Source organism: Falco cherrug, chromosome Z, assembly GCF_023634085.1.
Source record: "Falco cherrug isolate bFalChe1 chromosome Z, bFalChe1.pri, whole genome shotgun sequence".
NCBI lineage: Eukaryota > Metazoa > Chordata > Aves > Falconiformes > Falconidae > Falco > Falco cherrug.
Genome location: NC_073720.1, coordinates 51,157,046 through 51,172,011, shown reverse-complemented (window position 1 = coordinate 51,172,011; position 14,966 = coordinate 51,157,046). Strand labels below are relative to the sequence as shown.

Sequence of the window (14,966 nt, the reverse complement as noted above, 5' to 3'; positions counted from 1 at the left end):
ACAAGAGGAGGCTTAACTTCCTTTCACTGCTGCCTGTCCAAAAGCCGTCTACAATAGATTAGATTCTGTTCGTGATTTTAGTAATTTTTCATAACTGCTTTGAAGCAAAAGAAAAAGGCTGAAAGAATAGCATCATTTGAGTTCATTGTTGATTTTTGAAATAAAGCTCTTAAAAACAGGAATGTCAATGGGGTTTATTGTTGTATTAGCAGTTATAATCTGATTTAAGGTTATAAATTTTTAGGTGTATTTCTGTTAGTAAATGACAGATTTGTTGACAGGAAAAAATATAGTAGTACATAGGAAAGCTTTCATGCTTTTGAAATATCTTTTCCAATGTACACTTGAGGACTTGGCATACATTTCCCTTGCTTGTCACAGTTCAGGAGCATGCTTCCTTTGTACCTGAATCCTTCAGGTTAATTTTAATTAATGTGTTAAGGGCCTTTCAAAGGAAACTAATTTCATTTTTTACCAGATTTTAAATTAGAATTAAATCGGTTGCCTCAGTCATGAAAAATGTGACTGTACCGTGAATGTAAATTAACTGCAAGGTTAAATATCTGTATTGTCTGTCTGTATGTCTCTTTATATGGGCTCACATGCTTTTAACTTTAATTAAGAAGACTAATTTTATTTATGGAGTATTATAAATACTGTGAGACAGGATAGTAAAAGGTAGCATTATGATATGCTAGTTATTACGGTATTTTGAAAAGGGAATTGCATAACTAATCTTTAGTGACATGGAATCATTATTCCCACATGTGAAATATATTGTTTTCAGCCTTTGCGCAAGAAGTATTCTCTTACATTAAGTAACAGCTTTTATGAACATTTACTTAGATTACCTGTTAATATATTCTGTTGTTTTCTGGTGCAAATACATAGTATTTGTGTATAACATTATATCAATGATAGCATTTAGCTGTGGGGAAGTAAGTTCCATTTTGACACTCTGACTTGTTGCACTACTGGGTGTGTAAAATATTCATTATGGAACTTCTGTGTTTGTTACTCAAAAAACAGTCAACTTTGGCATTTCTGGGTTAGCCAGCAGGATGACTTTCATTCCTTTAAGGTCCTAATATAATCAAAAGAGTGGATAAGAATGACTTGGGCGTTACCAGCTTCCTTGACTGGAATTCTGTAGCACATTGTATAGAAATTTTAACTGTTTGGGTTTATTTAAGAGATCTACCTCTTCCTTTCATGACACACTCTCAAAGGATGACATCACTGTGAAAAGGGGCAGCTTTTGTAAAGGAAGGAGGATTCTTGTAAGAGAAAAACATACTCATCATCCCAAATTGCTCTAAAGGTCAACCGTTATATCACTGGTACACTCAGCCTCTCTGCTGAGACAATCCTGTCTCGCTTCTCAGCAGAGCTCTCAGTTCTGCAAAGTTATTGAAAATCAGGACAAAATCAAACAGCAAGAAACCCAGCATCCTGCTCATTAAGCTCTCACATGTCTTTTCATACTCATTATTTCAAAGGTCTTTATGTTATGCTGAGGTTAGTTTTAAGGCAAGCTAGCTAATGTGGGAATGGAAATGTTAAGTAGCATTTATAATTTTTTAAACAATAAAATCTGTTCAGTGATGTTACTCTGCTGTTTTTTTTTTTAAAGACTTAGACATAAAATGTGCCTTGACTGACATTACTGAACTGCATTATACCAAATCACAATTCTTATTTAATCCAGTGATGTCTTTTGGATGGCATCTTAATCCAATCTCTTAATCAGCATTTTCACAGTAAAATTGCACATAGCTTGTTTAATGACTAATAAGCCTATGGATTAAAGATAGAACCATATGTAAACTTTTATATATAAGGTATAAGTTTAAATCAATGTTTTTCCGGAGCTGCCAATCACAAAATACCTAGTAGTCTTTTACGTGCAGACACCATCTGAATTTTGCACAGCTGCCTGCATAAATCAACTATAGGAAGAGAAGTTTTTGCAAACCTTTATGTTTTGGCAGCAGAAGTGCTGTCATGCTATGTTAGGTGTCACTTCTCGGCTGCATTAAGACAAAATTGGGAAGTAGAGAAAAATGCAAAGGAAGTAAATTAACTTTGAAAGCTTGGCTTTCGTGATGAGTTATGTAAATGATGTTAGGGATTTTGCTCTTTTTTGGTATTGCTCCAGTGTACACTAAAGAATGCAAATGAAGTAAAAATAAGTCAATATTAGTGTGACGTAGATTGCAAACACAGCCTCTGAGGAACTAGGGAGCCATGAGTTAGTGCACTGAATACCATCTCTGGTTTAAGATGATGGCATATGGCACTTTATAGGTATCACACTGCACTCTGCAGTGGCTGATCCCCATTCGTGCCAGCCTTCAAAGGCACTCAGAGGTGAGTGACTCGATTTTCATTTTGCAGTATTTTGAAGCAGGACAGGGTTTGCCAGCTTCTGTGTCAAAACCATAATGGAGATGCTTAGGAAGATGAAATGGGCACCACAGGGCACAGTTGCATGAAAGAAGCATACAAATAGGAAAGTGAGAGCTTGATTTCAAGCTATCTATATCATAGTGATGCTTTAGATACCTCCAAAGAAGGTGCTGTCACTCCAGAGTTAATCCCTGTTCCCTTTTCCCCCTCCCTTTTTCAGATACAACCTTCCTCCCTGCCCAAACGTTTGCCGTTTTCACCTTGTTCTTAGCCAGATTTCAGAAGTGTGTGTAGATTAGGATTGTATAAACGTGTCAACGTTGATCATCAGTATGTGCATGGTACTTAACACTGAATGAAAAACTAGATCTCTCATGGCTTTCTTTGGCCAAGCCAGGATTCCAGGCTCACTGTTTCACACACTGGTTGATGCTAAAGATTACAGCAGTAGATGCAAACATGAGATAAACATTTATGTTAGGACAGGAGATCAGCAAAGCTACACAACCTTCAAAGTAAGTATCAGTTCTAATATGACTTTTCCTTATATTTTACTACCTCCAACATTTTATCCTTCCCATTTTGCCCTGGCAATTGTAGATATTTGCCACCCAGGCTGACACGCCCTTTAGAAACGCTCCACATTTTTATTGTGTTCAGTTTTACTTGGTCCCACAAAAATATTTTTGATGTGCCAAACTGAACTTATGTGGGAGAGCTCAAGCAATTGCTATAGAAAACGCTGGCTAATATATGGATCACAGAGATTAAATTCCAGTGTAAAAGTGTGCTGAATAGACAAGGCAGGGAAACAGGTTTTGCCATGGCAGGTCTTGTGAGCAAACTCCGGGTAGTTTTACTAATAAGAAGTTAGGAGTCATGTTGCTTGCCTACTACCCTCAGAAAATGTCTAAACTATGTTGTTATTTTGAATGACCTATGCTAAGGAGGTTATTCATACAGCTTCACGTGCCTGCCAAAGAAAACTTCCCCGGGCATGCACAAAATGAGAAAAGCAATGGAGTTACCCTGAAAACAAAGCGCAGTTGACTCAGAGTGGGCAGGAATATAGCAACTGGGTTTATTTTGCAAAATGTCTTTTTTTGAGAGAGAGTGCTAGTGGTAGCACTGCAGGGCCCGGGAGAAAAAGTGGGGATGGGAACCTCTGTGTTCTCCAAGAGATGCCTGATCCGACTCTGTGCCTGCAGTCAGGTTGTTCACAGCACCTGCTGGAACTGGCTCATACTTCCAGCCAAATGCACATCACGGAGAAGGATGCCTCCAGATGTTAGTAGCAATTAAAGCCATATGCAGGGGAAAAGAAAGATCCAGTATGTTAAGCAACTGAACTGGTGACCTGTGGGCCAAACACACCTGCCCTACCCCCCTTTCCCAGGGAAGAAGAGAAAGGCTGGGCTGAGCTGCGCATGCTGTGAATCAGCCAAAATCTTTCTCCTTCCTTTATCTCCACCATCCCAATACAGAATGTAGGGTCTTGGCATTGGCTAGGAGGGCTAGGGGGCTCAGTAAAAACATCTGGGAGAGCAGCATCTGCAGAAAAAGCAAGTTTGCATGGTCCTTTCTCCTCTTTGTACGTATGGTGGTGGAGGACTTGCAAATGGGACACCTGCTACTGAGTATGTGGCATGTCACTGTTTGTACAACAGGTGAGAAGCAGCACTTCAGGGCTCCCTCCTCTGCCTCTCAAAAGTAAGTCACAGACAAAAATAGAAGCACACTAAAATGTTGGCAGGAGTGTCTCTTGAGTTGCCGTGAATGTCTCAGGATTGCATTTATGGCTTTTAATCAAAATGTGGTTGTTTCCTGAAAGGCTGCCTTTATTTACACTTCTTGAAATGGATATTGATTTTGGAACTGAAGCACATTTAAATATTAAATATAATTATCTTCAAGTCTCCTTTTTCAGAAGGTTGTTAAGAGTAAAACACAACTTTATAGCAAAGCACATCATGGAAAATATCTTAATGATATTGGCTCAGAAAAACTTTCTTTGAAGTGCACTAAAGGAACTTTCTTATTAAATAGCTGGGGATGCAAATGCCATTACTAGTGCTGCAGGAAATTACCTGAAATACCAATGTATTTGTGATATTTATTTCAGAATTCTACATTATTTCCATTCAAAGGCATATGTGAAGCATACTATTTTCAAATCAAATAAGAATCTAGGAGTTTGCAGTCTCTGGGTTTGGAAGCCAGGATATGATGCCCTTATTGCAAGCTCTACAGGAACTGACCTTATAGCTCCTGTTAAACCCAAGCATAACACCCAAAATCTTTAGATACCTAAAGCAGCATTAAGGGGACTACAGGAACCTAACTCTGAAACTGAGATCCGAAACACTCCCTGGCTGATAACTACTTGAATTCACTATGCTGTCCTCTTGTCTTATCTCTCTGATTGACTTGGTCAGAGACATCCCAGAGCTTTTCTACTTAATTTTTGGTTCCTGCTCTAACCTTGTTGGGACCAGATCCTAGCAAAAGCACCACATAGCCTCCTCTGGGGTCCAACTCACATGGCGTTGCAGCAGCGTTCAGCTTTTATACATTAACCAGGTGACTCCCAGGATTGTTTCTGTTTTGTTTTGTTTTGTTTTGTTTTAATCCAATGGCTACTTAATATAAAATGCATATGGAGTGGTACGAGCAAACTTCTCATTCTGTGGGAGTTCCCTCATTGCTGGATTACAGATTCATACTCATACGATCTGTCTTCCTGTAAGAAATTAATAATTCCTCCTTTTCTTGCAGACTTGCTCAGTTTCTTGGAGCTGAGTGGATGACAACTTGTATCACAATGAGAATTGTTTAAAGGGAATTACGTGATGAAGTTTCTTCACAACAGAAAGGTACATGACACAAAGCACACCAGCTTGCCTAGATCACAAGAGTGATGGTACTGCAGAATTGTGCTACAAGTCTGTAAGAATTCATGTGATCTGAGAGTACTTAAATGCAAAGTATAAAGCTTTTGTCTGATATGATGAAATACCTATGCAAGAAATCTTCTGGGAATGTAATTCAGCCTCTTTTGTCAACTCTTGTCATGAATCTTCCAGACAAGGAGGAGTTACCAAACCTTGTCAATTATCTTCCAGAAGTTCCTTGCTGTAGCAATGGGGTGGATAAAGCCTAGCTGTGTGAAGTTCAAGCTCAGAAACTGGAAAATCCCCAAAGAATTAAAAAGAGAAATTATAAATTGTCTCTTTAAAGTCATAGAATAAGAGATGCTGATGAGACTAAGGGAAGCATAGGATGGGGCCTTAGGACACCCTTTTAAAAACTCATCTAGAAGAATAGATCCTGAGGGGTTCAGAGGGTGCAGATCACAGCGTCAGACTGACCTGTGCCCAACTGTGCAGTGGAGAACAAGGAGCTGAAAAACTCTTCCTGAAATGTTTTCCTGCAAAGACAGAGGTATCCCCTGATGTGAGCATAATACATTCATATGGCAGACTCCCCACATGGTTTATACTGAGGTGTATACTTGTATAACTACTAAAAAGCAACATGTTAGCAACTGAAATAATAGTCACCCTCACACAGAATATTTGTGTGTGTCAAGCCTAGGTCCCTGGATAGCCCTTCTTACCTGCTTACCTTGCAAAGAACAAGATGCTGATGGAGCCCTGCATGGAGGTTATTATGTGACAGCAAGAGAAGATGCTTTTATCTTTGTTTATAGTTGTATAAAGCATGAAAAGCCAGACCAGGGGTCCTCAAACTATGGCCCACGGGCCGGATATGGCCCCCTAGGGTCCTCAATCCGGCCCCCGGTATTTACAGACCCCCCCGGCCCCCCCCCCCCCCCCCCCGGGGGTTGGGGGGGAAACCAAGCAGCCGCAGATGGCTGCCTGCCACTGCATCCGCACCGGCCCCCTGGTTAAAAAGTGTGAGGACCCCTGAGCCAGACTGTAAGTGGGTTTAAAACAGACCACTCCCAGGATGCATGGATGTCTCTGGTTGTCCACAAAATGACCATGTCTGCATTGTGGTGATCTGTGTGGCAGCTTTGGATCATCTCTGCAAGCGTATTTGGTCCCGTTACATGCACAGAACCACGGTCCCATGCTCCACAGCATTGACCCTGGCAACCACAATGTGGCTGGTTGTTTTAAAATAAAGGATGCTTCCAAGGGAAAATCCTCAAGGGGCAAAGAAATGAAGATCATTACTGTGAGCTTCAAACCTACTGTCCATACCAGAAGCCTGAAGGAAATATGAAAGGAGAATAATATCCCATATTCTTTTATTGGTCCGTGAAAATATGGGATATGTAAAAACTGATGTTCCCTGTCAGAAATCAAAAGACATTCTGTCACCCTAAAATGTTTTGGGGTCTGTGTTGTGTGTATGTGTGTGTGTGTCTGCTTGCTTTGAAGTAGAAAATCTCAGCAAAAAAAAACCCTTACATTTTTCAATCAGTCTGAACAACATTCTAAAACTGACTTAATTTTTCTCATGGGAAAAAAAAGCTTTCTCACTTCAGTTAGATATTTTCTCTCAAAATAAAAAGCAACAATATCAAGGGCAGCTTTAGTACATGGGAAGAAGTACAACTCCCAGGGCAAAAATCCCTAGATATATGTACAGACGTTAAGCAGTCCTCTCCCATTGCAAAGTCCATTTATTATCTAAAGGAAGTACACCATTGGCATTGATACAATCCACTACATTTTAAGAAGTGTAAGGGATCGAGGTATTTGGCTGAAGATTACAAATTGTAATCAATATTAAGATTGATTGATAAAAGGAGTGTTAATTGGCATTAAAAAGACATTACTGACAACAATCAATAGAGAAGAAGGGAAAAGCACTAGCAAATCACAGGTCTGATTTTGCAAAGGTGTGGGAAACCCTGTGGGGGTTTTTTTGGTACACCTTTTGAATGTTAATGTTCTGCTGAAGGTGGTTTCAGACAGGCTGTGAGGCGACCGCTGTACTCAGCCAAGCAGAATCCATTAAAGAGTTGCTGAGGTAGAACTGAAATTACAGCCTTACTTTAAAAAAATGACACTATTGTCAGCTAATTGCTTCTAACACACAAATAGGATTCTCATTAGAGTTTGTGGGTTTTTGTGTAAAATTCTGAACCTTCAAAAGGCAGCTTTTGAACCTGGGTATTCACTGGTTCCTTGGCAGTCCCTGATGCTTTACGCTTAGAAATACAAGAAAAGTGCAGAAGAATGAAAACTAAAGATACTTGTAACTACCTGTAACTGCTGCAGTGGGAAATGGGTCAGGTTCCCTGTCGACTGGACGAAGGTATTTGTTTCACAGACATCGATTGTCTAATTTTCTTCATTTATTTAATAAAGTTATAAACTTCATATTATATATGCCTGGCTAATACTGTCTATTATGTCCTACGTAGCAGGTCAGCAATAGTGACATTAGACTTTAAAGTAACAATGATTAAATGAATGTGTACTGATTATATTGCTGTGTATTTCCTGCTTATTCTGGAAAGTAAATTACAGTTCACCTTTTACTGATGCCAGAAAGGGAGTATAAAATTGATTTCTTATCATTTTGAGCTGCATATATTTTTTGGTAAAGATTTATGACTGTTAAGACAACAAATTTTCAACTTGCTGATTCATGTAGGATCCAGCCTATAAGGATATTAGCTGTATTATTTGCTTTAAAAGCTTTAGCATTTTTGGTTATTACTACCATATTTTTAAGATATTCACTGTGAAGAAGGGTTGCAATACTGATGCATGTGTATCTGTACACCGTCTTTTTAAAAGAAGAGTGTATACAGAGGAAGGAAAATACTCTGTTGGGTGCATATTTCAAACCATTGCACAGGTTCCTGGATGGTGTAAATATATTGATGTTTCACAGTTTCATACCTTCAGATCTTCACAAGTAGTATCTTGTAAAGCTAGCAATTACTTTAGCAAATGCAGTGAGTAATTCAAGCTTTTAGAATAACTTCAATCTTTTTTGTATATAAATCATCCTCACACAGCTCATGTAGAGGAATTCAAATTATTATGTATATGCATTAACATGTTAAATATGAGCTTGTTTTTTAAACATTCCACGGTGCATTAAACAAAAGTGAGGTGCATGGAGAGGGTCCACAGAAAAAAGGACAGATCCTTCTCTAGCATTGTTTTATTGCCAAAAATTAACCTCATCAACTTGCTGTAACAATGTCAACAACTGAATGGCACACCAAGGAGATCTTTTTACCCATAAAGACCTATCCATAAAAGCTGTTGAGAGATGATGAGGGTATGTGCCTGCAAGGGAGAGGCAATGTCATCTTGATATCAAATTTGTAAGAAGAAAAGGATAATATATAGGTGAAAAGAATATTGTTGATGTATTGATTTAGACTATGCAACAAACAAATAGTACAGAAAACAGTGTGAAGGGATGCAAGACACATTTGTCTACAAGAGAAAAGAACACATTAATTTAATTTGTTAGCCTGGTACTTTTTGTAATTAAGTTTTTTTATTAAAGGTAGATTTAAAATGCCAATCACAGCAACTGAGCTGTGAGTGTATGGAAATATCTTTGCTCTAATAGTTTGTGTACAGATGTTTGAGCCTGAAGAAACTTGCTGTGTGTTTTTGTAGCTAAGGAAGTGAGTAATCAGTAAAACTAGTATGGGTGGTATAGGAAAATCGTGCACATGGTCTTGGCACAGCTGTGTGCTTGTTACATTCCATGGGATATTTCATAATGGAAAACCAATTACTTCACTAATATAGGATACCCTGCATGTCAGGCATACGTTGTGAAGCTACAGGACCTTACAGATTAGGCCAGTAAATCTTGAGTGAACAAGAAGGGCAAAATAAAGTCCCTGGCTGTTGACTAAAACCAGAGAGGATATTTTCTGTGTTTAAATGTCTTGATGTTTAATATTTTGATGTGTTTATTGCTTAATTGTAACTTTTATCAATCAAATTTTGCAGGGCCAAAGGCAAGATGGTAATTAAGTCAGAAGAACCTTAGAGCTAGGTGCAGTAGCAGGGAGTTTAGCCTTGTGTCTAGCAGCAAGGCTGCAGGCCCCTGTGACTCAAAGGTTTTTCTGCTGGTCAGATTCATCCTTTGAACTTGATTGTTTCAGAGGCATTTGTTTTATGTGGTTTACACAGAACATTGTGCAGTGAACCATTTGTCAAGAAATAGCAATAAACAGATGCTGCCACTCTACATGGTGTTTTTTCGTTAAAGTTTTTAACTAAAATATTTGCTTTAAACCCATGCAAACATAGATTTTGTCAGAGTTCAGTCTGGATGCGTTCAATAGTCTCTGGAGTTACCAGTTCTTCAGTATTTTGAGAGATGAAGGGCCAGCAATGCTAATCTCTGTGTCCCTCCAATTTATTGGAAGAATTTACAGCAGCCGAAGGTTGGGTCCAGAGCTTCTGTGTGTCTGAGTATTTGTGCCATGTTACAGCTACATGGATGAGATGATACACAAGCTTATGAAGAGGTAGGATACAGAATCTGGCAAAACTGATAGAAGTAAGATGCAACTTGGCAAACTGGCATGTGATTTCCTACAGTCTCTTTGGCTGTGACTCCTCAACAACATACAAGTCCTTCATGGTAAGAATGTAAGCATATGGGACTTGTTACAAAATGCATTTATGTTGTATGTGGTAATAAAGAGGGGGCAGTTTCAACAACAGAACAAAGGAAAATTTAACTGTAAATACGTTGTTCCTAGAGGTGCAGATCTTAAAGCCATTCTTTCTGTTAATCCTGTTTCCAAGTAAGAAGCCTTAAACTGTGAACTTTAAGGAAATCCTTTTAATGCACAGCAATTTTCAATTAAACTCAACTTCAAAACAAATGAAATGCTGAAACCAGAGAAAGACTGATCAAAGGTGCTTTGAACATGTTTAACTGTTCAGAGTCCCTAGAACTTGTACCTTTCATACAAATGTGTAGATAGCTGTATCAACCAATTAATCCCATGACATTTTAACTTCCAAAATTTTAGTGGCTTGACCAGAAGAGTTACCTTTTGGTGACATTTGACCAGGCTCTATGCTTATAGTTCAGCTACTGGGCTGCAGGTGGGCACCTGACACTATATGAAGGCTTTTAAGGCTTAGGATGTGCCAATGACTAACCTGTCAGTTTAATGCCACTTATGATAGGCAAGTTTTACCCTGTTTCTTTATTTCTTTATAAATTTTGTATCTCAGACCATAAACACCACTGCAGGGAGAGCTACAATTGAACTTCCTAATAGATGTGTGCACACTGGCAAGGAGAAATTATAATGACAACCTGATGTTGATTGAGTGATATGCAACTGTGTACTCATTAGACAAAGGATTAGACACATCTGCCAGGAACCTATTACAGAAATTAATTGAAGGGGGAACCTCTACACTAAAAAAAAATAATCCAGGCTAGTCACGTCAGTGAAAGATAATCTATTTGTTCTATCAGTTATGATTTTATCTGAGATGAGGGGGGGGGGGGGGGGAAGAAGCAGGTCTGCACCTAGAGGAATCTTCGTTAATTAACAAATTTTTACACAACCATGAGGCTTTTCCACACATGCTATAATGTAGCTTTGGTCTTAGTGATGGAACAAACTGGAAAAACCCGCAATATTCGGGTTTTGTCATTATTATTATTACCTGGTTCCTACCACCTCCCTTGTAATGATCTGTATTTTTTATTTATTTGATTTGGTTGCATGGATACCTTTATGCTGAAATGGGGATACCTATGTTGTGCATCACATTCATGCTTTCCTTTGTTGCCTTTTGGGATCTGCATTAGAGGTGGATCTTCAAGCAGAATATCCCTCATGCATGGGGAAGGGCCTTTTTGCCTCCCTTTGCAGATCCTTAGCACCCTACCCTCTTCCTGTCTCCTGTCCTCCCTGTCAGCCTTTGATCAGTACCACCAAGGCAGGATGGAGTTCAAGCAGGCTGGAGGAACTCTTAGAAGGAGTGCAGAGGCTTTCATGCAATAAAATTCAGTTTAAGGGTATGTTGTCATGTACAGTCTGTATAGTCTCCTAGGAAAGGAATGTCTCCAGTTGGAAAGAGACTCAGGTGCCCGGTGCCAGCAGAGCTCTGCTAACACAACAGAAAGTGACAGGTAGGGAGAAAGATGTGGGGTTCGAGGACTCCCTTACACCAGTTGTTCCAGGTGAATGACCTGAGGCCAAGAGTGTGCAAGCCCACATTGCTGTGACCAAGGTGCTTCCAAGGCTAATTACTTGTGTCTATAGATATACTCAATGTCTTTATCTAGTCACCTTCTCCTTTCAAGTACCCATGTGCTTGTATCAGTGCGGATAGTTAAACATAATTTTTTTCACAAAGGAAATGGTTAATGATCTCATTTGAGTTTTAGCTTGTAGAAGAAGTGGTCCAAAGAGGGCAAAGCATGTGGTTATGCTAGATACTGTGCCTTTCTGTAGAGACAAACTGCCTGCCCCAAAATGCTTGCAATCATTCAGTGTAATGAGCACACTCAGAAAGCTGTCTGGAAGCCTAAAGCCTTGGAAATACATTCCGCTTTGCAATATAGTCTTAGTATTTTATGCCATATAATCTATACCATAAAAATTAGGATTCTGAGTGTGGAAAGCTGCTAACTGTAAAATAATCAGACATCTTACCTGTTCCTAAAATCAGTCAGTAGTGCTCACAGTTATGAAAATTAACATCTAACTCTTCTCTATATTACCCACTTAGGTGTCTACTCTGATCCCAAAAGGAAAATAATGAACTGCCTTTGCTTATCACAAAGTCACTGCTTATACCTATTTTTCTAAAATGGAGTTTCTTCAACAGTGGGAAGTTACTGTATACAGAGTCCTTTGTCAATTCTAAGTCTGACATTTAAAACCAGCGTATGTAAATGATCTTTCCTGACAGTCATAGGTTTTCCATCTTCTGCATTTTCTCCCACAGCTGCTAACTGTATTCAGACAATTCCTAGAAAAATATCAGGAAAGCATTTTGTAAAACACTCTGATCTATAAAAGCAAGCATAGTTACTGTATGGTGTGATTGCAGTTTTAGGAAAGACTGTTACGTGTGTAAATATGTTTGTAGCTGAGGGTATGTGCTTAAATAACATTAAAACCTGTGACATAATGCATGTGCTGAAGAGCTTTCTGAAGTCAGAATATTAGAGGCCTTTTAGAAGGGCCTTCACTGTACAGTTTATACATTTATAAATATGTATGTATTTAAGTATGCTGTAATTTATACATAGATAAACTGTCTCAGTTTATACATTTCTTCTTTTTTATAACAAGATTATTTATCACCAGAATTCATTATTTCCTTCACCAGGTATCACCCCTGACCACACCACCCCCCCCCAAAAAAAAAAAAAAAAAATCTGTCAGCTTTATGTTTCTCAAGTTTTAGCTCTCTCTATTAGACATTCTTCTGCATTTTCTATAGGCTAGTAGCTGAGGCACACTTTTAAAAGACTGGAAGTCAGCATTTTTGATCTTTATATCTTTTTCATTATAAATTAAATCAGGCAATAATAACCATACAGTTCCAATATATTTGTTCCTTTAATACTTTCTCTATTTTGTTTAAAGTACAGTTTTTAGGATAACCCTGGCAATATTTCATGTGCTTTCCTAATCCATTTATACTTACACTACTGTCACTGAGGCATGCTTATAAATCATTACTGGCTCCAATCGAGTGATGGAGTGGCTATAGTCATGTGCAAGTTTCACCTGCGCATGCTACATACCGCATTGTGTTCTTTTGTTTCCATTCCTTCCTCTTACCATTAGCACATGTTCAGTTGAGACAGCATTGTCCTTCAATCAGTTTTGAAGCCTTATTTCAGTGCTGCCAGTGTCCAGGCCTAAGCTGTGGCATCCAGCAGTGCTTCCCTCCCACTGGAAGGAAGATCCAGCGTGCAAGGGCGAGGGAAGCAATGCTAAGCAGGCACCCGGACAAACTGCGGAGGGAGCCGACGCGCGGGGTACGTGGCAGCACAGCACATGCTCTGCCGTCCAGAAACAGCCACCTTCAGTCCCAGATCCTGGCAATTCTCTTGATATGGCAGAGCTGGTGACATAAAAAACGTTTTCTTGCTGTGTTTGTAACCCTGACTCTAATTTTAAGTAAGAAGAGGAAACATCTGCCCTTGAGCTAAATTACTACTTGACTTACTTCAGGCTGCCTTCCTACATCTTCTGTAATTTCAAACACCAATTATTTATGCCTTTCATTCATAAATGCTGAAGTTACAGGCACTGAATCGTTGCTGCTTTCCGCCATGGGGACAGAGGGATTTTATTGGCCTGCAGCAGATCCTGGTCCATCCCACCTCGAAACATTTTTGGTTATTACATGTAAAACCATAATTACATTTGTTTTTCAAACTCCTCTCCCCCAACCTAAAATACCATCAACTGCCATTTGTCTGTCCTGCAGGAAGACATGCAATTTGCCATTTCTGTGCACCACGCACTGGAGCAGTGTGATTGAACATCTCATTTTCTCCCTTGCAGGAAAGAAATGTTCTACCCCAGTCAAAATTATATGGTAGGTAGGGAGTGGTTACTGCCAGTTTAGGGTCTAGTGACATTTCGTACCAGTATCTGGATTCTGCACTGCCAACAGAGCGGTAAAAGATTTCTTACAGCTCTCATATATGATGCAGAGGCAAGTAGGCCCATTGTCATGTTCTTTTCCATCTCTTTTTTCTCTGTTACGAGAAAGTTGTATTGAAGCAAACAAACAAAGGGGCTGTTCACAGTTAACATTGCTTCCCCCTTGCCCTACAGATAGCAAAGAGCATCTAAATGGTTTCTGCTTTGACCTCACCAAACTGATGATGAAAAGAAGGCAACTGTGGGATTATTCATTTCAGCTTCCTGGGATGATGGATGGAAAGATACTCGCTGCCACTTTGCTGCCATCAGAGAACATGACATCAAATTCTAGCATGACCCTGGAACAGAAAACAACATTTGCCTTTGTGATTTTATTATTTATTTTATTGGGAATCCTCATTGTTCGCTGCTTCCGAATTCTCCTTGACCCCTACCAGAGTATGCCAACCTCAACCTGGGCTGATGGACTTGATGGAGTGGAGAAAGGCCAGTTTGACTATGCTCTTGCATAGAGACTGACAATTATGGAGGCTTGTTTAGCACTCTGACAGAGAAAGAAAAACCCTGGAATGACTATTTTGTTTCTGTTTTTTTCAAATATTGTAGGAATTGCAACATACAAATATGCATACAATGAACTTAATTTTACTTAAATACCAAAACAATGCAAACTTTTGAAAGTAAATTAGTGAATCTCCTCACTGGAAAAAGAAAAAGGTTGCATTAGCAGAACTTTTCTTCAGATGCATTAGAACAGTATGTAGTGTATGTGATTTCTTATAACCAGCTAAAAGTCACTAAAGCAAATTTTCTCTTGTGTAGCCTTTTTTATCATTACAAGAGTTGTGGAAGAAGGTGTCTTACAAATGAGGTAAAAATGTGGTTTTATGACCTGTATGTTGTAAATTAGATTTTCAAGCTCCACAAGACTCCT

At 39.1% G+C, this 14,966-nt stretch overlaps 1 protein-coding gene across 1 annotated transcript; it reads left to right on the top strand.

Moving 5' to 3' along the window:
• The first annotated feature begins 14,206 nt into the window (after window positions 1–14,206).
• Window positions 14,207–14,544, top strand: CTXN3 (cortexin 3). Its single transcript, XM_005437057.3, has one exon. The coding sequence runs from the start codon at window positions 14,251–14,253 to the stop codon at window positions 14,542–14,544; it is 294 nt and encodes a 97-aa protein (XP_005437114.1). The 5' UTR covers window positions 14,207–14,250.
• The last annotated feature ends 422 nt before the right edge of the window (window positions 14,545–14,966 follow it).